The 24235-nt window shown below is 49.0% G+C and overlaps 1 protein-coding gene across 1 annotated transcript; it reads right to left on the bottom strand.

Annotated features, from left to right (window-relative positions):
• Positions 1-45: 45 nt before the first annotated feature.
• NLRP1 (NLR family pyrin domain containing 1) lies at positions 46-16804 on the bottom strand. Its single transcript, XM_061176865.1, is given in 15 exon segments — positions 46-362; positions 797-841; positions 2770-2809; positions 3166-3291; positions 4127-4252; positions 4783-5045; positions 7488-7711; positions 8987-9101; positions 9104-9142; positions 9687-9778; positions 10625-10767; positions 11919-12003; positions 13733-13918; positions 14495-14634; positions 16787-16804. Coding segments are annotated over 15 exon segments (1959 nt in total).
• Between the last annotated feature and the right edge of the window lie 7431 nt (positions 16805-24235).

Here is a 24235-nt window from a genome sequence, read left to right on the forward strand (position 1 = left end):
CAGAGCCAGGACTCACAGCAGGTGTTCAGACAGCTGCTGAGCTTGTCAGGAGCCCGCCGGGTCTCCTCCACTGCCCCATATCTCCCAGAGTTCCATGATTAGGTGAGGATGGGTCTCCTTCAGGGCTTGATAGAGGCGATCTTTGCAGGCCCAGTCCCAGGACCGGCTGAAGCTGAACAGCTTCCGCATCTGACTTGGCTTGGTGGCCTCGGCCCGCACCCCCTCATACTGCTCCTCGCTCAGCACATGTCCATGCAGCTTATCCAGGACGGGGTCCACAGGTGTCACTCGAGCCACCAGCTGCTCCCGATACCGGTCCACAAAGTGCAGCAAGCCCAGGGTATCTGGGGATGAAGGTGAGGCTGGAAACGAGCAAAGAAGTTCTCCTACTGCAGCCTCTGCCTCTGATCCCCCATCTCTGCTTCTCTTCACTCACCTCATGTGCATCCCTGGCTTCCTTCTGCCCCTGTAAAGGCATTCAACCACCAGAAAGGCACCTCTGCTCTCCCTCACATCAGCACCTAGCCATTCTGTTTGAGCTGGGGGTGGGTTCTTGGTGGAGGCGTTTGATCAAGATCACCTCCAGTGGGAGGTGCCAGGGCCCCATGGGCAGGAGTAAGGGGCATGGGGAGGGACTGCTCTGGGGCACACAGCACTCTCCAAGGTCTGATCCCTTGTGAGGTTTGCAATGAGAGAGTCCCTTCCTTCCTCTCTTCCCTCCCCTCCAGGACCAGATAGTACACCCCAGAACTGCTACTGGCTCCTGTGGTCTCTCCACAGGCGCTCCAGCTGTTACCTATTGGGCCTGGAGGGACCAGAGCAGCTGCACGTCTGAGATCTCCTGGAGGAAAACAGAGATGAAGAAGCATCTATAACAGTGCTGGTTATTAACACACATGATAATCCTTGAAACTCCTACCCACTTCTGAGATTCTTTGATTCTGAGAACAAGCTCTGGAGAAATTCTGATAGAATCTGGAGTAAGGACTGGAAGGGCCTTTAGAGATTATCCAGGTGAATCCCTTCCTTATGCATATGGGGAAACTGAGGCCCAGAGACCATGATCAGAGAGTGAGAGAGAGAGAGAGAGAGAGATAGGGAGGGAGGAAGGGAGGAAGGGAGAGAGAGAAAGGGAGAGACAGATCCAAATGAACAACAGTAATTTCTCCCTCAACATCCTGGACATGGTTTAATCCAGTCTTGGCCTGAAGGGAACCCTGGTGGAGAGCTAACCAGGGTTTAGATAGCTTAAACTGTTTGAGATGTCCTTATTCTGCGCAGAAATCTATCTCCTTGCCCTTGTTTGGCCTTCTAGATTCACACAGATCAAATCTGGTCTGGATTTTGATGTCAGAATCAAGAATCAAGATCAAGAAAATCTTAGCACTTGGGAGTAATGGGTGAATTTCAATAGCTGCACAAACAACAGCAATGAATGAAGGGGCTTAAACAATTATGTGCCTAAGGAGAGGAAGGGGCTGTTCACAGTAGCTTTTATGGACAAGGCCTGCGAATTTGAGCAGACTCAAGGTCAGTGTGACCTGACAGTGTGGGGAGGCGGGCACAGGAGAGGGGAGCTCCAGCTGTGGTACTGGGAGCATGGGGTTCATTTGGAGGGGGGAGGAGGATATTCCACATCCTCCATGATGACTGGACAGTCAGGGAGTCCGTCCTGGCTCATCTGCAAATGGGAGCATCTACCGAGGAAGGTGTCTGGATGGCAAAGAATTTAAAAACCAAAATATAAGAGGAATGATGGGAGGAAGTGGAGATGTTTAACTTGCATAAGAGGAGACTTAAGGGAGGGCTTGATCACAGTCTTCAAGTATCTGAAGGGCTCTCCCAGGGGGAAGGAGATAGATTCTTCTGTCAGCTCCAAGGGACAGAATTCAGACAGACAAGGAAGTTGACTTAATACGAGGAAGAAGAAGAATATTGTTACTATGTATTAGGGGCCACTGCATGAGACATAAACATACCTTATTTTATTTAATCTTTCCAACAATCCCACAAGGTAGGCATTGTGATCCTCACTTTACAGATGAGGAACCCGAGGTTCCGATGAGTTAAGTAATTTTCTCAAGATCACCCAGCAAGTAAGGGCCCCAGTGGGGCTGGTGAGTTCTCTACCTGTGTCTGTACCCAAGCCATGACTGGGTAAAGCCCATTCTCTTTCTACCACACCATGACGCCTGTTTGTAGCAGCTCAAGAGGCAGCGTGACCAACAACTGACAAAGTCTGACTGTCCTAAGAAGGACTGTCCAAGAGATTTTGGTTCTTGGGCGTGTTGGTGTTGGATTAAGAGACTGTAAAGTTTCTTCCATTCCTGAAAGTTCAATATTTGGATTCCCTCTTGCCTCCCTTGAAAATACCTGAATGATCCTGGTTAGAGTATCTGATATTGCCAAAACCGGCTCAATCCACACAACTTTGCAACTATCTAGTTCTTACTCTTTCATCTAACATCCAAGCTCTCATGAGAAACTTTGCCAAAAACCTTGTGGGTGTCAAAGTCTATGAATTCAAGGGCAGTGTGGAGACACACGGTGCGCGCGCGCGAGAGAGAGCACAGGGCTTAGAGTCAGATTAACTTGAGTTGAAATTCTGGTCATACCAGGTGTTATGTAACTAGGAAACGCCACACAACTCCCTGGACTATTTCTTCTCATCAGCAAATTGTGATAATACAAACTGCCCCCCACACATACACATACACTTTTGATTGACTTTCTCTCTCCCACCTTTGTGCTCCCTGGACTTGACTTCACCTGGTTTCACCAAGGCTTCCCATACCGCAGTCCCATCTTTCTTTCTTTTTTTTTAAATTAATTAATTAATTAATTTATTTATTTTTGGCTGTGTTGGGTCTTTGTTGCTGCATGCGGGCCTTCTCTAGTTGTGGCGAGCGGGGGCTACTCTTTGTTGCGGTGCACGGGCTTCTCATTGCGGTGGCTTCTGTTGTTGTGGAGCACGGGCTCTAGGCGCGCGGGCTTCAGTAGTTGTGGCACGGGGGCTCAGTAGTTGTGGCTTGCGGGCTCTAGAGCACAGGCTCAGTAGTTGTGGCACACGGGCCTAGTTGCTCCGCGGCATGTGGGATCTTCCCGGCCCAGGGCTCGAACCCGTGTCCCCTGCATTGGCAGGCGGATTATTAACCCCTGTGCCACCAGAGAAGTCCTAGTCCCATCTTTCTTGTTTCTCATTTGCAACCTGATCCTTGACCTCAAATGGCCAGCGCAGAACTCAGAGAACAGCTGGGATTCTCTGGGGCTCCGATGGCAGAGCTCTAGTTCCTGCAGAGAGAAAGAATCTCCCTGTGAGAAGCCACGATTCATCCTGCGAATAAGGTCTTTCTCCCCCGACACCTTCTTGGCCCTGCTCAGCCCCATAGGAACACTCTGACCATCTCCTGTACTGAAAGTAACTGCCACCTTTAGACACTGCTCTTTAAATTTTCCACAAATCCTCAGAAGGATAAGCACAGCTGGGTACCCCATGCATGAGTCAGGACTCCTCCTTAAATGTAGTGTTCACACATTCTAACCCAGATCCTTCTTCCTCCATCTCCGCCCTCCCTGCTAAACGAGTGACTGCTATTTAAGCAATTGCAGCTTTATCCTTGTTGGGTCTGCCCTGCCTAGAGATTAAGATTTGCTGAGGTTCCCAGCCATAGAATTGCCCCTGTTTTCTGATAACACCCAATCTAGAGCAAACCTCCATTTCCTTAGACCTTCCCCCAAATTACCCAACCAAGGCCCAGATCCTATAATAGGTTCTTCCTACCTTTGTACTGAGAGGCCCTGTGGTTCCCCAGGGTGTGTGTTCTCCCCCTGCAACGAGTCCTAAACCCAGCGTCTTCAGCTGCAGGTGTGTTCATGGTGGTTTTGACTGGAGATCATTGACACCCTGTAGCCCAGCCCTTCCCAATGTTGTCTCCATCCTGAGTGTGATCCTCCCCCCAACTCCCTTTCTCCCAATCTCTGAAGCATTCCTGCTCACCCTAAATCCCACTCGATGTCTGCCCAACCCCAGTTCACCCCGTCCCTGGGAAAGCTCTGAGACCTGCCCACAGGTATCCCCAAGCATGACCTCTGACCCTGGTGAGGGCCAAACATCTGGGCGGCTCACCTCCGGCATTATTTCTAGCTTCTCCGAACCAGACACAATGTAGCGGGAGCCCATGTAGAGCGGGGCCAGCGGGGGCGGCTTGTGTATTCGCACAAAGTGGAACTTCTTTTCTTCATCATCTATGGCCTGAGGAGTGTACAGAACAAGGATCAAGGGAGGAGGTATGTCTGGCGTCCCAGAGATCCCACCCTATGGAATCTGGTCTGAACAAAGTGAGATGGTGCTTCCGTGTGTTTGTGTTGGTGGAGGGGGCTATACCACCTCCACTGGCCCCTCACCCCTCCATGCATTGCTACACAGAGAGCCCCATGCTTGGCCTCTGCTATACTCGGGGTGGGAATCCGGGCGTTGCTGGAGAAGACATGGGAATGGGGGAAAGGAGACAGTTCTAAGCATGGAGATCGCTCATCTTTTGACTCCTGGGAAGAGGCTTGTCCAGAGACAAGTGACGGAGCAGCAAAGCCAGCTGGGGGAGACCTTAGGGAGCCAGACCAGACCATGGCTGAGCAGGGGCAGGATTATTCACCCACTCCAAGGCTCCTGCTTATAAGAGGCCCATCCTTATTCCCAGTTGACCCATCTAGGGGGCTCTGTGGTTACATTTCCTGTTTGCTGTCAGCCCACCCTGGCCCGACCTTTCTGGCTCTTACTGCCACCTTCGGAATGGAGCAGTCACTGGGGATCAGGTAGAGGTGGAAGGTGACTTCTTCAGGATGGAGGTGATGGTAGAGCAACACGGTGGAAGAGATGGGAATGAAGCGCAGCGCAGCGTGGACCACCCTCAGTAGAACTCCCACGGGCGAGAAGCTGGGGTTTTCCAGGATGGTGTAATATGGCGCCGCCCTGGCTGGCTTCTCCAAGAGCACCCCCTCTTCTTTGAAGTGGGCCACTTGGAACAGGGGGATGTCCACGTAGTTCCCTGTCAAAGAATGGATTCAAGAGGCAAGGACTTAGTGCCCTCACTGAGTCTGGCTTGGCTGGGGGAGTGATGTCCCCAGGTGCAGGCTCAGTGGCCTTCCTGGGGGACCCAGCCAGGGAAGCCATCATACGGGGACTTTGGGCAATACTGTCTCTAGGGTGGGAGCACTGCAGAAACTCCCTGTAGCCAAACCCATACAGAGGCCCGGTCCCTGGCCCTGGAGCTGGGAAAGCTATTGATCCCATGGTTACCTGGCTGGTATGGATTCTGTAAGTGTGAGGGCCATTGAGTGATGCTGACAGGTTTGACTCCAGGCAGGTGGAGGGCAAGGAGGAGGAAGGGGCAGTGAGGAAATGGAGTGGCCAAGGGTAGTATACCCTTGTGCCTGCAGTACAGGTCTCTTCCTATTTTTCTCGGTGTAACCTTGGCTATGTTCTTGGTTTCTAGCGTCCTTTGGTCACTGCCATTTTTTTGTTTTTTTAAAGACTTGTTGCCTCATCTTTTGTTAAGTCTACAAGCTACTCAAGAATCTTCCTATATATTCCTTTTCTGCCTAAATCAGCCAGAGTTGATTTGCAGCCAAGACATCTGACCAGGCGTGGACATTGATGAGCCTGAGATGAAGACAGAACTTAAGGGATGAAGGTTGGAGTCCTAGCTCCATCCCTGAGTTGCTTGGCAACTGCTGCAATGCAGTGGTTTCTGGGCAGCAGAGGGACATCCAGCAAACCAGACAAAGCCCTTAGGCTGCACGGACACCAATCAGAACATTGCTGACTGATGTTAATCCCAGAAGGGGCCATGCAGAGCGTATTAATTGCTTTTTTTGTGTGTGAAGGTAATACCACAGTGGTGTATACCATCTGAAAAAATGCTGAAGAATTCACCAAATACAACTATAATTACCATCTTTCCCTTTTCCACTAGTTTTTCTTTGAAGTAACACCTTTTCGTGTTTCTGTCATAGCCCATGGATTTTTTGGATTTCTCATTCTGAGAAGTCACATCTTTTAGCAATCCTAGAAATTTCTTGGCAGTTCTCTCTTTGACTATTTCATCTTCTCCATTCTCTCTACCATATCCTTCTAGAATTCTGATTAGATGTATGTTAGGCCTTCTCATGGTATCCTCCATGTCACTTAATCTTTTTTTTTTTCTTTATGTTTTCCTATTTTCTTTAATTAGCTTGTTACCAAATTTGATTTATCATTTTTAATGGTTTATTGCTTTTCCCCCTAGACTATTTCTTTAAGCAAATGAAACATACGTATTTTGTGTTCTGTTTCTGATAACACAAAATGTCTGAAGTCTTTATGGGACCAATTCTTATTTATTTATTTATTTTAAAATAGATTTATTTATTTTATTTATTTTTGGCTGCGTTGGGTCTTTGTTGCTGCGCGGGCTTTCTCTAGTTGCGGCGAGCGGGGCTACTCTTCCGTGTGGTGCACGGGCTTCTCATTGCGGTGGCTTCTCTTGTTGCGGAGCACGGGCTCTAGGTGTGTGGGCTTCAGTAGTTGTGGCACGCGGGCTCAGTAGTTGTGTCTCGTGGGCTCTAGAGCGCAGGCTCTGTAGCTGTGGTGCACGGGCTTAGCTGTTCCACATGTGGGATCTTCCCAGACCAGATATCGAATCTGTGTCCGCTGCACTGGCAGGTGGATTCTTAACCACTGCACCACCAGGGAAGTCCCGGGACCCATTCTTATTTTATTTAAAAAATTTTTTTAAAAAATTTTATTTATTTATTTTTTTAATGGGACCAATTCTGGTACCTATGTTTCTGCTGGTTCTCATTTATGGTGCCTTGTTGACTGTTTGTAATTTTTGACTGTGAGCTTATATTTCTTGGAACTTTCTCTTTGGGAAGTCTTTGGAGGTGACAGAGGTAACTACGTTACCCTTTATGACTACATCTCCTTCTGGAAAGCCCCTCTTTCATGGCTCCAGCTTGCAAATGGAGTCTGGTGACACTGTTTCTTCTCCCTGCCTATAGGAGAAGCAATGGCTTCCCATTTGTCATTAGTCTCCAGGGACCCCTACATTCCTTGTTAGTTCACTTAACCTTAGTTAGTTCACTTAGCCTTACTTTGTAAATAGTCCTATCTTTGAAAAATCTTTTTGAAAATCTCAACTGAGTATATAATCTGTTTCCAATCTATGTAAAGAAAACTTAATAAATGCTAGTTTTTATTGTACTTTCTATTTAGGGAAACTTTCAAGTAATTCAGGCAAAAATAGGTATGAGCCTGGGGACAAAAGTGGTTCAGAAAGATATGCCCAGAGCACCATGGAATGAGAGGAAAGCTGTCTCCATTTGTGCAACCCTCTCTCAGGCTCCCTAAGGAAGCCACGAGTTCTTCCCTCAGGACATCACCATCCAAAGCCCCATTCAGGCCCGTTCTTACCACCATCACCTTGCTTCCGCACCTCCCTCTTGCTTACCTTGGAGGGCCACAAAGTGAGGGAGGTACACAGCTGCCACGGCTCCTGGCTCAGCCTTGATGTCAAACAGAGGCCCTGCAACCATCCAGCTGTGCTGTGGGAATGTCCTGTTCAGGAACAGGTCCCAGGCACAGAATTCAATTTCAGTGGTCACTGGCCCTCTCACCACAAAGCGGAGACCAGTGTTGGGCCAGTGGTAGAAGCCGGCCACAGGGAAGTGAACTCTGGGAAGAATGGGAGAAGTGGACACTGAATTACTCTAAACAAATTCACTGAGCATCTACCAGATCCTGTGCCAGGCGCTACAGATCCTGTAGAGTGGCTCTAAGCCCAGACGTTGAAGTCAAATGGATTTGGGTTTGAAAACTGACTCCTCTGCTCTCTGACTGTGGATCCCTGAGCATGATATTGAACCCCCCTAATCTCAGTTTCCCCATCTGTAACTAGGGTACAGTCATGAGTAATCAGTGACCTAATGCATGTGGATAGCTTAATACATGCCTAGGGGTGGTTGGCTGTTTTTGTAATGATGATGATGATAATGAAATAGGAAAGTGTTCTTGTTTTTAAACGGCTATTTGCCAATAATTAATAACAATCTGCATGGTAATATTAATGATAAACCCTTGGAGCTGAAAACAACACTTTACGGTGTTCTTAAGTGACTTTCCCAAGGTTCCCCATCTGGTAAATGGTAGATGTCAGCTTCTGTAGATGTTAAGTTGGGAGTGATAGTCTCTCCCAGCTGTGATAATGTCTGTGATGGTGAACGGCAATGTGTTATGTGAGAGATCATGACAATGGTTATAATTTATTACTCATGACTGTAAACCCTGGAAGGCAGGGCTGTCATATCCATCTCAGGGCCGCCTGTTACTAGCATGGAACTTAGCACACAGTAGATATTAATGAAACAGGAGCATATAGATGAAAAGAGATTTAGATGAGATTTGAGACATAAGTCAAATACAATGAGTGGGCTTTGGATCGTGCTTAGAACAAATCATCTGCAAAGACACACTTTAGACAATTGAGCACATTTGAATATGGATTGGGTATTAGATGATACAAAAGGCTTATTGTAAATTTTGTGAGATGTGAAAATGGCATTGTGGTTATAGAAGAAAAGGTCTTTATTTGTACTTTTTGAAATGTATCACAAAATATTTAAGGATAAAATCACCCAATGCCTTGGATTTAAAATAACAACAAAAAGGGGGGGAAAGTGAATAGTTGAAATAAATTTGGCAGAAATGGTTGTTGAAGCTGGTTAATGGGTACGTGGAAGTTCCCTGGACTCTACTTTTGTGTCTATTTAAAAAATTTTTGTAGCAAAACCTCTTTTTCCATAGTAAAAGCACCAACCCAGTATCTCAGCCCTGTCCCTGCATGCTGGCTTGGCAGGGGGCTGGGGGGGACCCAGTGGGCCATGAGTGGGGAGCAGACTCTCTGTGGGGACCCAGGATGGGGTGGGGGACAGGCAGAGCCCCCTCACTCACCGGTAGAGGCTCCTCTCTTTGTCAACTACGTCGGTAGCCACAGGCCCTGGGGGACCCCAGAAGTCATCCTTGGTCCCCAGAGACTCCGTGGGTCGGTCCCCCAGAGGGGCAGGAGACAGAAGGGTTCCACCTGTGCTACTTGAGGGGAGCTTCCCTCTGGAACAGACAGGGCAGTGGCCAGCTTTAGATTCTCCTGCCTGGCCGCCCCCGGCCCCCTGGGGCTGGACCACGGAGGGGCCACTCCCAAGACTGGTCTGCCTGCTACCTGAGGAGGCTCAACCCCGTTGCCCCAATGGCCCCCACCCTCCTCCCTCCCCTTTCCCACTTCCTGGAAGGGTCGCTCTTCCCAGCATGCCCTGGGTGGGCAGCTTGTGAGAGGACCATGGCTCAAAAGATGGATGGGCAGGGATGGAGAGCTGATTCCCAGGTCTCCGAAGCCCAGAGCGGACCTTGGAAGACTGGGCTCCGGTTCAGAGTCTGAGACATGCTATAGATGTTCGGGAGAGGGGCAGCCCCAGCCCCCGGGGCTGGGAGAGAGGGAAGCAGAAATCCTGCAAGGTTCCGGAAGTAGAAGATCTCGCAGTCTCTCCTAGGTGGGTGTCCTGCCCTGTCCCACTCCAGAGGCAGGGGGTTGGAGGGATGCCACCACCCTCCTGCAACCCTGCATCATGATGCTCCCAGCCTGGCCCCTTCAAACTACCTGATTCTTGTCTCTGCCGCTTGAGTGAGGACATGTTATCACTCGTCCCTCCTCCACCTGGGCCCTCATTAGGGATCGTCAGACTTGGCTTCCTAGACAGAATTCATTCTCCCTGAGATCTTGGGAGGATGCTGGGGGCTGTCTACATGACATCCCCACTTGAATTCAACTCATCTGAATTTAAACTCATGGTCCCCATTGGGCTTCTCCCATAGTCCCTGTCTCCACGAATGGCCCGCATCCTCCCAGCTGTTTATGCCAGAACTGGGGTATCGTCCTGACTTCTCCCTCGGCCACTCTGAGAGCTGATTGATCACTTTAACTAATCACCTTGACACCACCTCCAAAACAGCTCTTTTCTATTCTCTATTTTCTTTTCTATTCTCTCCACCTCCACGGCCTCCACCCTGGTCCCAGGCCCTGGCATCTGTGGCTCAAACCACCGCATCATCCTAAAGGGTTCCTTGCTTTTGCTCTTGACTCCCTCTGGTCCGTTTTTCACTCAGCAGCTGATCTGAAAGTGTGAATCTGGCAGCACTTCACTGCTAAAGCCCTGAAATGTCTATTGCTTTGGGGGGTAAAATAAAAAGTTCTTAACATGGCCCCAAAGGTGTTAGGTCCTGTGCCCCTGGCCCCCGCCCCCAGCCCCACGTGTGCCACCCCAACTGCTCACTTACCTCTAGACCAGTGGTTCTAAAGCTGGTGTTAAAAATCTCCTGGAGGCTGGTTAGAACACAGATTCCCGGGCCCACCCCAGAGATTCTGACTCAGCGGGTCCGGAGTGGGGAAAGTTCTACAGAGCGCCCAGGTGATGCTGGTTCTGATGCTGCTGCTCTGCGGACCACACTTTGAGTAGCCCTGCTCCAGGTCCCTAGCCTCCTATTCCTCAAAGAAGCTAAGCTCAGTGCCTCTACTGAAACAGCAAGTAAAACGTGGACCAGCTGAAACTGGTTTTGCCTCCTTAAATATGTTGATTGATTAATCCAGCCTTGAGTTATTTTACAGAGACAGCACTGCACATGTGCAAGACGGGAACCCATGTCACCAAGATGACCCCAGAACCAAGAATCTTCAGTCTGTGGAACTCAAAGAATAGAAATGTTGCCACAGGAGCCCTTTATGGAGTAAGAAGTCCTTCAAAAAAGGAAAATCTGGCTTCCAGCCACGCGAGTAGCTTGTATGGCTGATTCGATTCTAGCCAGTCAGCTTCCAAGTGTGAAATTTCTCTAACCCTTTCAATGTCACCCTGGACCCTGGATCGAGAAGACAGATTTGAGAGCCTCACCTCCTGTGTCCTTGCTGGTTGACCTAGCAATAAAACTCTTTCTTTTCTCAAAAGCTGGCGTCCTAGTCTTGGCTTCTGTGCACATCGGGCAGCAGGCTCTTGCTTGGCACAAAGACCTCTGCCGGGAATTGACCCCTTCTCGGCCCAGCTAACCCCTCCCAGCGTTCAGAGCTCAGCTCAGCTGCTTTGGATAGAGTCCAGTAGGCCCATCAATGTGCTCACAGGAGCCCGAGTGTAATTCTACAGGCGGGGGGATAACTTGCACCTGTCTCCCTGCTGGGCTGAGCCCCTGAAGTTGGGTCTTTGTTCACTGCTGGGTGCCTAACACATTGTGGGGCTGCAGGGAATGTTGTTCTGTGATGAATGGGTCCTCCTCCTAAGCCTAGGAGCCCCTTCCTTTCCATTTTAGGCGAGGCCTGGCACCCAAGAACCTGGGGACAGATGACCTTTGCAGTCACGGGCCGAGATGGACAAAACTGGGAAAGCATGGAGCTGCAGCAGATTCCCCGGGGAGGAAGAGGGACTCTCCCGTCTCTGGGGCTCACCCCTCAAGCCTGGAGTGTGTGTATATGTATGTAGGTGTATGGGGGGGCATGGGGGTGGTATTTCCCCACCAAGGCCCTCTCTCTTTGTCTTTGTCTCCCCCTGGTGGTCATTGCTTTCCATGTTCCTAATCTCACCCATACACCCATTCACTTTTTTCCATTTGTTCATCTTTTTCATCTCATGGAATGGTTTAAGCAGAGGAGTTGCATGATTCTATTTGCACTAAACAAACAACCAGACCTCACTCTGGCTGCTGTACTTTGTTGGCTTCTTCCCAGCTCTGCTGTCTCTGCCTCCACCCCACATTTCTTTCCCCATCTCTTGGCTCTGGACCAGCCTCAAGGACTCAGCTGGGCCTGGATCAACAGAAGGGCGTTCTGGGTCTCCTCACCTTATCATATCCTGGAGATGCGCAGCTGAGGCTTCTCCTCCTTCAGGACCCTCAGCATCTCTGTCACCTGCTCGCTCAGCTGGGTCTGATCCAGCCTGCAAGCACAAAGGAAGCCTGGTTCGGCCGGGACCCCCATGCGATCCTGAGGTCCTCGGGGCTCACAACTGTGGAATCTGCCACCTCCCATGGGAACCTGTCACAGATTGGGTTCCCTGGGAATCAGGCTATGAGACGGAGAGTAAAGTGAGGTTCACTGGCTCAACACCAGGACGAGGGAAGGAGGGAAGCAGGTCTGGGCAGACGGAGAAGTTGGGCTGCGATGCAGTCTCAATGGAGACCTCAGCCGGCTCTACAGGGGGCTCTGAAGTCGGGATGACCCCTCAGAGCTCTCCCAAATTGGGATGAGGGGCTGGGTCTTTATATCCCAACACCAGTCAGGCATTGGATGCAGGCCACACCAGGGAGGGGACGTGACCTTGGGTGAGGTGGCCCTCGCTGGCAGAGGCCATCCCGGTAGCTGGCTGCCAGTAGCATTCCCAGTGACTCGGGGTTACATCTTCATTCCCGAAGGGCATCTGGGCAGCGCCTCACAGCATCCACCACAGAACACTCATTCTCCATGGCCTCAAAATGACCACCCAGGGGTAGGTCCTGGGGTTTCCTGCCCAGAGGCTAGAAGTTTTGCTGGGAAGAGAGCGCCCGGTTTCCATTCTCATAGGCCTTGTGTTCTGGGCTTTCCGTCAGATCAGGGGCAGCTGTTGCCCTCTCTGGGCCTCCGTGGCCTCACCTCTAACACAGGTGGACCTGGTCTGCCTGTTGTGAGCCCATGGACAAGGCAGGGGGAAAGACCCTGCACACTGTAAAGTGCGGTGCACGCTTCACTCATTGCTGCTATCAGAGCTAGTGTCCCCTAGGGAGGGGATGGAGCCCCCCACGTAGGTGGTTATCCCTCCCAATCGGTCCTGCAGCTCCGAGAGGAAGGAAGCAGAAACCTTCTTAGGACGACCGAGAGCGGGCTGCTCTGAGGCAACCCAGATCTGACCAGTAACCGGTGAGCTGGGCCCTGAATCCAGCTCTGCCCACAAAGGCCAGGCTCTGGAGAGGCTTGCATTATGGAGCCAGAAATGCTTGGTGGGGAATGGCCTGGTACTCCCCTGGTGTGTATGGTTGGAATCAACTTTGGGAGACCTGCAGACTGTTTCCCCTGACGACTCCTTCAGCCTGAGAGCCCACGAGGGAGGCCTGGCTGAGGACAGCCAGGGCCCAGGCTCTGCAGACCCCTCTGAGGGCCCACTAGAGCTCGAGGGCAGGGCCAGAGGGGGTGGGACGTGGAGGGTCTGGAGCCCGTCAGCTCTCTGAGTGTGTGACAGGGCCTCAGCCAGGAGCTGCAGGGAAGGGTTCAGCCAGGAACAGCCAGTGGGCGTGTGGTCTGGAGGTGGAGGAGAGAGGAAATGGCTGGGAGGCGGCGTGGGGAGTGGCGCTCAGAGCAGAACATCACCCTCGGGGCCTGCAGGGCGGACGTGAGGGCTGGGCGCTCGCTGCTCTGAGCCCGTTTCTGTCTGAGCCCTGTCCTAGTGTTTCCATGTATCTTATTCCATTATAGTCTATGAAGTGGACACGACAGTCCCATCAGACACATAAAGAAATCAAGTCTCAGATGAAGAGCCGCCCGAGTCACACGGCAGAGCTGGCGAGGAACCCAGGCTGGCCATGCATTTATCTTTCCCTTTTCCTTCCCCTGTCCCATTCTACAGCACTTGCATCCCTTGCTACCCTCAGCCCCATTCCCTGCCCTCTGACCAGAAGGGACCCACAGGGCCTCACCACAGGAGTGTGAGTTGGCAGGTAGGCTGTCTGAGCCCTTCACAGAGCAGCCTCATGCCGAGGTCACCCAGCTTGTTCTAGCTCTAGCTCTAGTTCTGCAGGTCTAGCTCGGTCAGGCTGGGGCTGGACCTGAGCACGGAGGCCAGGTCCTGGCAGCAGCTGGACGTGAGGCCGCAGCTGACCAGCCTGCAGGGGAGACACATAGGGGCCCCCAGTCAGGCCCTCTCCTCGGGGTACCTGGGGTCTGGTTTCCCTTTCTAGTACCCATGGCCCTTTGGGGGTTCTGGGGTGACGTTACAGGGAGATAAAGACCTGACTGGCCTGCAGGAACCTGGGAGATTTAAATTTTCCTCTGGCAGCTAAGGAGCCACTCAGGATACAGGCGAACTCCCTTTTCACTCCTGTGTGATTCCCATGAATCCTGCCCACTCACCCTATCAACCTTGTATGATTAATTTACCCCGTGTTCCACTGGTATGCCTGGACCTCATTGTTAACTGCATCAGCCCTGCCAATTGCCCAGAGTTACCTGACATAGGATGCTTTGGTGGGTTTCAGCGTTAAGGGCATCTACAATACAGGATGAAAGAAGAGCGAGCTTCTAATATAAGAACAAAAGTCGAGGAGGATTGTGAGGGCTTCAGCGGGAATCTCTCGTGGCCCCTGTGAACTCCCACCTTCTCTCTGCCCCATGGTGGTAGGGCAGCTCCCTCTACCTCCCCGTGCCCACCCCACAAAGTAGTGCCAACGAGGAGCAATTACAACAGTCGCCGCAGCTTGCAGCTTGGCTGTCTCAGGCCCTGGCAAAGGTGCTCAGCTCCAGTGTCCAGGAGCATGTTGAAGCTCAATTCTAGCTCCACCAGGGTTTGGCTGGCGCTCAGCCCAGAGGCAAGCCGGCCAACCTATGGGAGACACATGGGCGTGGCCTTGAGTTTACTTACCTGTTGATTCCACAATCACCCACAAGCACCCGTTGAGCGTCTACTCTGGGCCAGCCCTGTGGGCCAGGCAGAGGTCGGTAAGACCCCTCAGCCCCCAGGCCCCCAGAAATGCACAGGCACTGGGGGATAGACATAGAAACAAATAACAGTCAGTTTTCGGATCTCTTTTGATCAAAATCCTCCCGTGTTTTCCCAGGTCATCAGAGGTAAATTCAAGGTCCTTGTCCTTGCCTGTGAGACACTGGAGATCTGGCTCCTTGTCATCTCTGTCCTCATCTCATATCTCTTTTAGCTGCATCTTCACTGGCCTCCTCGCTGTTCCTTAAACACTCCAGGCATGGTCCCACCTCAAGTTCTTTACACCTGCTGTTTCTTCTGCCTGGAACAAGCTTTGTACCTGATATCTCATGGCTTGTTCCCTCACCTGCTTCAGGTCTTTGCTCAAAAGTCACCTTGGTGGAATCTTGCCTCACCACCCTCCCTATTTAAAATTGCACACCCAGGGACTTCCCTGGTGGCTCAGTGGTTAAGAATCCACCTGCCAGTGCAGGGGACACGGGTTGGATCCCTGGTCCAAGAAGATCCCACATGCCACAGAGCAACTAAGCCCGTGAGCCACAACTACTGAACCTGAGCTCTAGAGCCCGTGAGCCACAGCTACTGAGCCCACATGCCACAACTACTGAAGCCTGTGCACCTAGAGCCCGTGCTCTGCAACAGGAGAAGCCACCGCAATGAGAAGCCTGTGCACCGCAACGAAGAGTAGCCCCCACTAGCCACAACTAGAGAAAGCCTGCGTGCAGCAACGAAGACCCAACACAGCCAAAAATAAATAAATAAATAAAATAAAAACAAACCAGTCACTACTTTTTTTAGAACAAGTTGGCACACCGGTTCTTTTTTTTTTAATTATTAGCACCTTTAAATTATTATTTATTTATTTATCTATTTATTTGGCTGTCTTGGGTCTTCGTTTCTGTGCGAGGGCTTCCTCTAGTTGCTGCAAGCGGGGGCCACTCTTCATCGCGGTGCGCGGGCCTCTCACTATCGCGGCCTCTCTTGTTGCGGAGCACAGGCTCCAGACGTGCAGGCTCAGTAGTTGTGGCTCACGGGCCCAGCTGCTCCGCGGCATGTGGGATCCTCCCAGACCAGGGCTCAAACCCGTGTCCCCTGCACTGGCAGGCAGATTCCCAACCACTGCGCCACCAAGGAAGTCCCATAGATTTGTTTATTTGCTTATTTTCTGTCACCCTCACCTGCCGATAGACTGTTAGTCCCCCGAAGACAGACTCAGACTACTTTGTTCACTTTTGTACTCCCTGTGCCTAAGGAAGTGCCTGGTCCACGCTATCAGTGCAATAAAAGCTGCATGTATGGAATGCTTATCTATTGATATTTCCTCTTTATCTTTCTAAGCAGCTGCCTACTCTGGCCATTAGATGGCACTCAAATACTTTCTGTGCATTGAGACACTGTCCTGTTTGGTTAACAGAGGACCCAGAGGTGCTCTCCCTCTGAGGTCTGAATTTTCAGTTATCTGTTTCTGCTGCTTTGGGTCTTTGCTCCTTCCTGATGCTTCAGGGCCTTTTAGGAGCACGTTAAAAACCCCACTTTATTAAAATAATGCTAGGTTCTATTAAAACTTAGCATGTGAGGGTAATCATATGTCTCACACCCCACTAGGGTAAAGTGATGTTTCTTTTTTATATTCAAATTATTATGACTTGAACCCAAACCCAGAAAACTTCTGGAAATTGGCCTCCCTAAAATTTCCCAGCTCCCAGCTATGTCTGAGAGTGTTCCAGGTGTTGTCCCACGGGGATTGTGAAATTGGCCCTCAGTTTCCTTCCTGACCTCCCGTCTTACTATCCTGTGTTGTTTCTGTGGTCTGAGATGCTGTCTCTGTCCCCCTGCGATGCTGGGCCCAGGTGTCTTCTCTGATCCACCAATTCTGGGGGCCCTGCTCTTTTCCTGGCCTCTCTTGAAATGTGGGACAGGCCCTCCCCAATTCTCCCTGGCACAGCCAAGACCAAGATTGGAAGATATGACTTTGAGCAAGACTCTCCTGAAGGATCAGGAAAAAGGAAAGTAACTCCAGCCGTGGGTCACTTACAGTGACAGCTGCCGACATTGTTCCCAGAACCTGCAGGTTAGGGCTGCCTTTGGTGCCCCTTTCCCAGCTGGCAGCCTTTGTAGCTCCGGCTGGTCTCCATCTGACACTGGCAGACTCTTCTCCACCCTAAAATTCTCCAGTTACCTCCATCCCACTTCAATCTGGCTTCAGACCCACAGAAAGAGAACAAATTCCCCCCTCCCTCCCCAAGTCCACTCCCCTCCCAACACAGGCCCCAGGATTAACCTCCTTCCAGGATGATTGATATGGAAATCCTCTTCCCTTCAGATGTGTGGTTGGTCCAGTAAGGCCATCCCAACAGTCTGACAATTCATTTCCCAAAAGTCTGAGTATTACAGGCTTAGATAAAACTGTGCACTGAACACCAATCACTGAAATCACTTGTTAAAAAATATAATCTAGTCCATCAAGTTTCCCTCCTGACCCTCCTTCTTCTAATCTTTCCCTCAATGTGAAGTGAAGAAAATATAAGGACTTGGTGTCCATCCTACCATGGTCTGCTTTTAATTTCCCGTGAACTTTGACGAGAATACATACAGTAAGTCCCCTACGTACGAACCTTCAACTTGCGAACTTTCAAAGATCGAACGTACGTTCGAATGTCCAGTCACGTAAGTTAGTTCATGTGTCTGGCGTACATTGTCACGTGCGTGCATCCTCTACAAGTGGTTGTGCAGCTTGCCCTCCATCTCCTATTGCTGACAATCCTTCAGCTCTACCATCTCCCACCTCCTCTCCCTCCTCCAGTCAGTAACTCTTCTTGCCTGTTCACTCGATGCCAGCCCCTGTATGCCAGCTGTTGTACTGCACTACTGTACTTTTCAAGGTACTGCACTGTAAGATTAAAAATGTTTTCTTTATTTTTTGTGTTTGTTTTTTATGTATTATTGGTGTGAGAAGTATTATAAACCTATTACAGTAGAATACTATATAGCCGATTGTGTTAGTTGCATACCTAGGTTAACTTTGTTGGACTTACAAACAAATTGGACTTACAAACATGCTCTTGGAACTGAACTCATTCGTATGTGGGGCACTTACTGTACACCCCCATTGCCATCTTCAAAGAGCCAACAATACTCTATAGGTACAAAGTATTCTGATTACAGATTTAGATTTAGGAAAAAAATCCAACCCACTTCTCTAAGGTAACCTGCAGGCATAGTTCTTCAAAGGACACAGTCTACTTACATCATTTACAAAGAACACGCTCTCTCACTCAGAGTAACCTCATTTGACTTAACTGTATTTAAGGCTCAGCCAAGGGTGATGATTCGTGCCTGTCCTACATGTGTAAAAGAATCCACGATGGGGTCCTCATAGAACCCAGGCAAGGCACATCAAAGTCTCCACCCCAGAAGGAAGAAACCATGCATAACTTTCTAGGGACACTTTTTACTTTGGAAATATTTCAAACTTACAGAAAAATTGCAAAAGTAGTACAGTGAAATCCCCTATAACCTTTAGCTAGATTCCCCTAATGATTAACTTTATGCCATATTGGCTTTCTAACTCTCTCTGTACACTTAATATTATTTTATTTTAAAATTATTTTTAACTGATTATTTATGAATAAGTTGCAAATGTCATGGCCTTTTACCTCAAAGGACTTCAGCAAGTATCTGCTAAGAATAAGCAAAGGACATTTTCTTATATAACCATAGTATGATGATCAAATTCAGGAAATTTAACATTGATATAATACAGCTATCTAATTACCTGTAACTTCAAAAATGGCATTTCCCCCTTTTTCTTTAAGTTAAACTATTAGGATTACAAAAACAAAATGTGGAAATATGTAGAGTTAAAAAGTAAAAATGTCACTGTAACTTTCCCCATCATCCCATCTACTCCCCAGGGGTAACCAGTGTTAGCATCTTGACATGAGTGAAGATACACTTCTCTACAAACTACATATATAGGACATAATTTGTTTGCAAGTTGATTCTTTTTCTCTTAAACTATTTTGCAGTTCCTTCCATGTTAGAACATATGGATCTGTCATTCTTCTTCTGTTTCGTAGTTGGTTTGGAATAATTGATTTAATCAGTCCAATGTGATGGAAATTTAGCTCATTTTCATTTTCATTTTGCTTTGTACACATGTATGTTTTTGTGCACACCTGTGAGTACCTCTAAGGGATAGATTGCTAGAAAAGAAATGTCTGGATTGAAGGGAATACATATTTAAAAATTTTGGTTCAGAAATGTGCTTTTCTTGGGAACTCACTTATTTTTCTCTTTCAAGCACTTCATCTAGCAACTGGCCATAGTGCCTCTTTGGTTTGTCCTCCGGGAAGTTTTTAAGTCAAGCATTTGGTCCATCTCTTAAAAACATATACAAAATATAATGTTAAAGTACATGTTTCATGTACCACCTTCACTTTTCGTTTCATTTTATCTCCTCCCTGTCCTCATTTTAACTTTGCTTGATATATGTAGTAACTTCATACAATTCTATTTTACTTTATATCTTTATATGGATATAAATTTGTACAACGAGTCCTTCCAGAACAAGATGGCCTGTGAGTACATAAAGTGGTCGAATTGAGGTTTTTAACGACTGTCCTGGGAGTGGGGAACGGGGCCAATGACAGTATCTATTGAGTGGGATCCGCTTCACGCCAGGCACTTTGCGGAGCCAGGTCACTTTATCTTCCCAGCAATTTTCTAAGATGGGGATCATTGTCCTTATTTTGCAGATGAGACCAGACCTGAGAGACTCCAAAATCCACGTCCTCATCCCTGTGCCGCCTGCTGCCTCCGATGTGTTGAAAGGTGATGGGTGAGTGTATTCACCACCAACAAGCTTATTGGCTCATCACTCCCAAGGCTGCTTCTAAAAGGCAGTTGGGATGCGGGTTAGCTGTGCATCTTGAGCTTATTCTGGTCCTCACCACTGGGGGAGGCCTCAGCCTCTCAGAACACACCTGTGTCCATTACATTAAGTGGACTGTCACGTCCTCCCTCCCCCTGGAGGCTTTGAGCTGGGAAATACAGAGGTTAGATGATGACCTCTGAGCGTATGTATCCAGCTCCATTGATGTCAATCAAAGCAAAGGGGCTTTAACTGGGGCAGGAGAATCTGGGATGAGCTCTGGGGTAGGACTTCTGCCCAGTGAGAGGTGCTAAGTGCAGGAACAAGTTATGGGAGGTAAGTGTGGAATTCCCTTCTAGGAGCCTTTAAGAACAGGCCAAATCCTCCACCATCTGGGGCTAAGCGTAGAGAATTGATGAGGCCCCTTGTGACGGCCTCGTTAAGCCTCCTTAGAAAACTACAAATCTGCTATGTCAACTTGTCATTAAACTCCATTACTCAAGCCTCTCTTTTCTTGACAAAATTTTCCTTGGCCATCAGGTGGTGATAGTTCAACAGAAATAAGACTGTAGAGGACTTCTTAGAGCCACGAGAGAAAGCATTAAGAGCAGTTTAAGAGGCTGTGGTACCAAGACAGGGAGACCTTTCTGGATCTCCTGGGCTCCTACTCTGATCACTGTTGGTCAGATCACAGGGCAGGGCCCCACTGCCCAGTGAATCCCAGGCAGATGAGGTGGGTCCACTTTCTCAAGGAGGCATGGCCTGGAGCAGTCAGACCAAGGCCTTTTGATCTGCAGAGTTTCTCCCAGACTAGGGAGGTCTATCACTCTAGGGATAAAAGACCTGTAGGGAGAAGCCACTGATCTTTTATTTTGCCTGTCTACTCCTGGGACTGGAACTTTTCAAGGGCAGGGCTTATGTCTATCTTGTACACAGCCATACTTCCAGCACCTAATACAGCGAATTAGTTCTGTATGTACTAGAAGCTCAATACATATTTGTTGAACAGAGGAATGAATGAATAGTAAGCCAAAGCCTGGTTTCATGGGGCTTTACCAGTACTTGGCTTCCTTTAGCAAATTGGTCCTTTACCTTCTTGCCTTTTCCCTCAGGGTTTTGCCAAAAAACTTGCACAAGACCTGTGGCTAACACATATTTGCTGAATTATGTACTCCCTTGACAGTATTACTGTGCCTCTTGTGGACACCAGGGATACTGCTGAGTTTGGTCCAGAAGAGAGGGTCTCTCTGCATGGAGCCAAATGGGTTAAACGCCTCAGTCCTCATCTGTATCTATCGAGGTTATTTTTTTTTGATTATTTTTTCATCTTATAAATTTTGTTTTTGTTTTTGTTTTAAATTTTTATTGGAGTATAGTTGATTTACAATGTTGTGTTAGTTTCAGGTATACAGCAAATTGAATCAGTTATATATATACATATAATCCACTCTTTTTTAGATTCTTTTCCCATATAGGCTATTACGGAATATTAAGTAGAGTTCCCTGTGCTATACAGTAGGTCCTTATTAATTATCTATTTTATATATAGTAGTGTGCATATGTCAATCCCAATCTCCCAATTTATCCCTCCCCACCTTATTCCCGGTAACCATAAGTTTGTTTTCTACGTCTGTGACTCTATTTCTATGGAGTTTTAAGTTCTCAATTCCAGTCCCTCGCATGTCACTACAGTGAAGGGTGTGTGGTGGGAAAGTGGCAAGAGGTGGTGCTGGAGAAGCAAGTTGGGGCCAGACTGTGAAGGGCTTACCGTGTGAATTCATGGGGCAGGGAGTGTGTTTGGTCAATTTCTGAGCGCTAACGGTGTTCTGCACAATTCCAGGCACAAAGTACGTGCTCAGTAAAAGATGCATGATTTCTAATTATGCAGGACTGTGCAGAAGGGATGGAAAATGTAGACCTGGCTCTAAGCTCAGCCCCCTGGAACGGCTCAGTTAATACTCTCTGAGGGGTAGAAGAGAAAGAATCCCTATTTCCAGTGATTTCTTATTTGTATTTGTTTACCCACATCTGGACGGACTAAAGGAGCCGGTTCTGGGTTCTTCCATGTTGCTTTGCACTATCTCAGAGGAAAATGGCTCAAACCCTGTAAGCTCTGGTATGATGCAGGGAGCTCTGATGTCAGTGCCCAAAGTGCATCAGCAGCAAAAAGGGTCCCCAAGGTCAGGCCCCAGCAGGCAGGGAACTGGGCATCCAAGGCAGGCCCCCTTCTCTCTCTCCAAACTCTGGGGCACCCACTCTCAGGACTCTGGTCTCTGCACCACCTTGGGAAAATGCTGAGACTGCAGAGGCCCATTGAAAGGCTCTGTGTCAGGTGACCTGCCTCTCTCCATCAGCCTTCACATTAATCTGCCCCTAAGCCATGGCCTGCATCTGCCCCTTCTTTCCATCCCCTCTGCTCCTCATCATTTCTTCTCTGGATTCCTGTGATAATCACGTCTCAAACTCTACTCCCTGCCTCTGATCTCACCGCTTCCAACCCATCCTCCACATAGGCAGCCAGAGAGATCCTTCTAGAACACAAAGCTATTCATGCCACACCCCTGGATAAACCCCTCTGATCGCTCGCCATTGCTGTGTGGCGTTCCGGTCCTCTGACCTCTGTCCACACTTCAGGTCTTACCTGTGTCCTCTCCCCGTGCGCACCCCTCTCCAGCCTCATTTGTCACCGTCCCTCAAGCCACCATGTTCCATCCTCCACTTGGTACCTTTGGTCAGACTCTTCATCCACCTGAGATGCCTTTCTCCTACTTGGTGAAATTCTCATCTAAGGACCAGTTCAGATGTCACTTCTTCCTGGAAGGCTTCTCCCATTGTCCCAAGCACAGTTTCTTCTTAGGCCTCACATAAATTATTTTCTATTATAGAGGGCTGTGCTCTTGTCTGTCTCCCCTCCTTCAGACCATGAGCTCCTTGAGAACAAGAATTGTACCATATTTCTTTTTGTATTCCCTTCCTCCCACTGCCCTGCAGAGTGCCTGGCACATATTTGGTGCATAATAAGTATTTGGAGAATTGTAAAATTAATTGATCCCACAGGATGGACACAGAGACTGCCTTGTGGGGGCTGCCTTTTCAGTCTAGAAGGGCAGAAGCTGAGAAAGGACGCAATTGAAAGCAATGAAACTCTGAGAACAGAGGGGGTGGTACATGAACTGCTGGGGTGTGTCTGTCCCTTGGTGCCTGGACTGGTCATTGCCTCTTACTTTCAGATCCATGCCTGCCCTTCTCCTGCAGCTGTTTTTCAGGCCCCTTGGCACTGCCTTCTATTTTTGGCAGGAGATTGGAGCCTGGCGGGAAGGGAGAAGTCAGGGTATTTCCCCTTCTCTCTGCTGTGGGCAGAGGAGGGCATTTCTGGCCATGGCTGGATCTGCATGGCTATTCCAGATCCCTGCTGGACATCCCTCCCTCTGTGGTCTCACTTCCTGCTGGGCAGCCTCTGCTGTGCTCCTAGCTCGGGCTGGATGGCCCTGGTTTCTGGGTTTTGGTAACACCACCATCCCCCTGTGTCCTGCAGCCCTTGAAGGACGCTGGCCTCCTGCTGTTGTTAATTTTTGGGTTGCTTCATCATTCCTGTTTGGCTTTTTAGCTTTTTCATCCCCATTGTGGCCCATCATCTGTATTAACTTCCCTGTGTTTGAAATACTAGAATGGTTTCAGTTTTCTTGACTGTCCATTGCAGTCTTGCTGAGACCAGCTGAAGCTTCAGCCCTGGCGTTCCTGGACTAGCCTCTGTCCTTGCTTCTACTCACAGGGGTCACTTGCCTTGACCATAGTGTTTCTGCAAGGCAGCCATTAGAGGTCAATACAAGAGCCAGAGTAGTGCCCTGTCGTCATATGCCTTATGATTCCCTTTGGGTGATTTTGGAGATCTGATCCTTGGCTGAACCAATTTTTCCATGCCTTTTGGTTCCTATGAAGGAGGATCTTAGATCCTGGAAGGACGAGGTAGGGGTGGTGGTGCAAGACCACAACCCACATGTAGCCACTACTTTCAGGAATCTAATTTCCTTCTGTGCCTTGACACTTAGAAGAAAACTGTTTGAAATACATTCAGAGGGTAGTAAACTTCTGGAATTCATTATGTCAAGAGCTGGTGTTGATAGGATATATAAAATCCTTCCTGAGAGGCCTGGCTGAATTCAACAATTGATCTGTGTAGGATTATTAAGGGGAATGAGTCTGTCATGTGGCCATCCTCACTGTGGAATAGTGATAACGTATCTTAGGGGACCCCACTGGAGCCAGGACCTGGGCTGGGTGGCCCCGAGGCTGACCCCACGGGTGGTTCCCACACTCCTTTGCAGGATGGCAGGAGGTGAAGAGACTCTTCCAACTTCTGGTGGAGTTAAAGATGTGAGGATTGAGATGACAAGAGTGAGGCTGGAGAGGAGTTAGATGGGGCACTTGAAGGAAGTGGCTGGGACCAGGTGCAAGCTTCCCTTGGAGTGGAGAAATGCAAATATTGAAAGCTTCAGTTTAAGTCAACATGACTCTTATTGGGCAAGGAGATGGGAAAAGAGGAAGAGCAAAGAGAGGGTGAGGAAAAGAGATCTGGAGACCAGAAAAGAGAAGGACATTTCTGCAGGGGTC

The sequence above is a fragment of the Eubalaena glacialis genome, chromosome 19, assembly GCF_028564815.1.
Source record: "Eubalaena glacialis isolate mEubGla1 chromosome 19, mEubGla1.1.hap2.+ XY, whole genome shotgun sequence".
Taxonomy (NCBI): Eukaryota; Metazoa; Chordata; class Mammalia; order Artiodactyla; family Balaenidae; genus Eubalaena; species Eubalaena glacialis.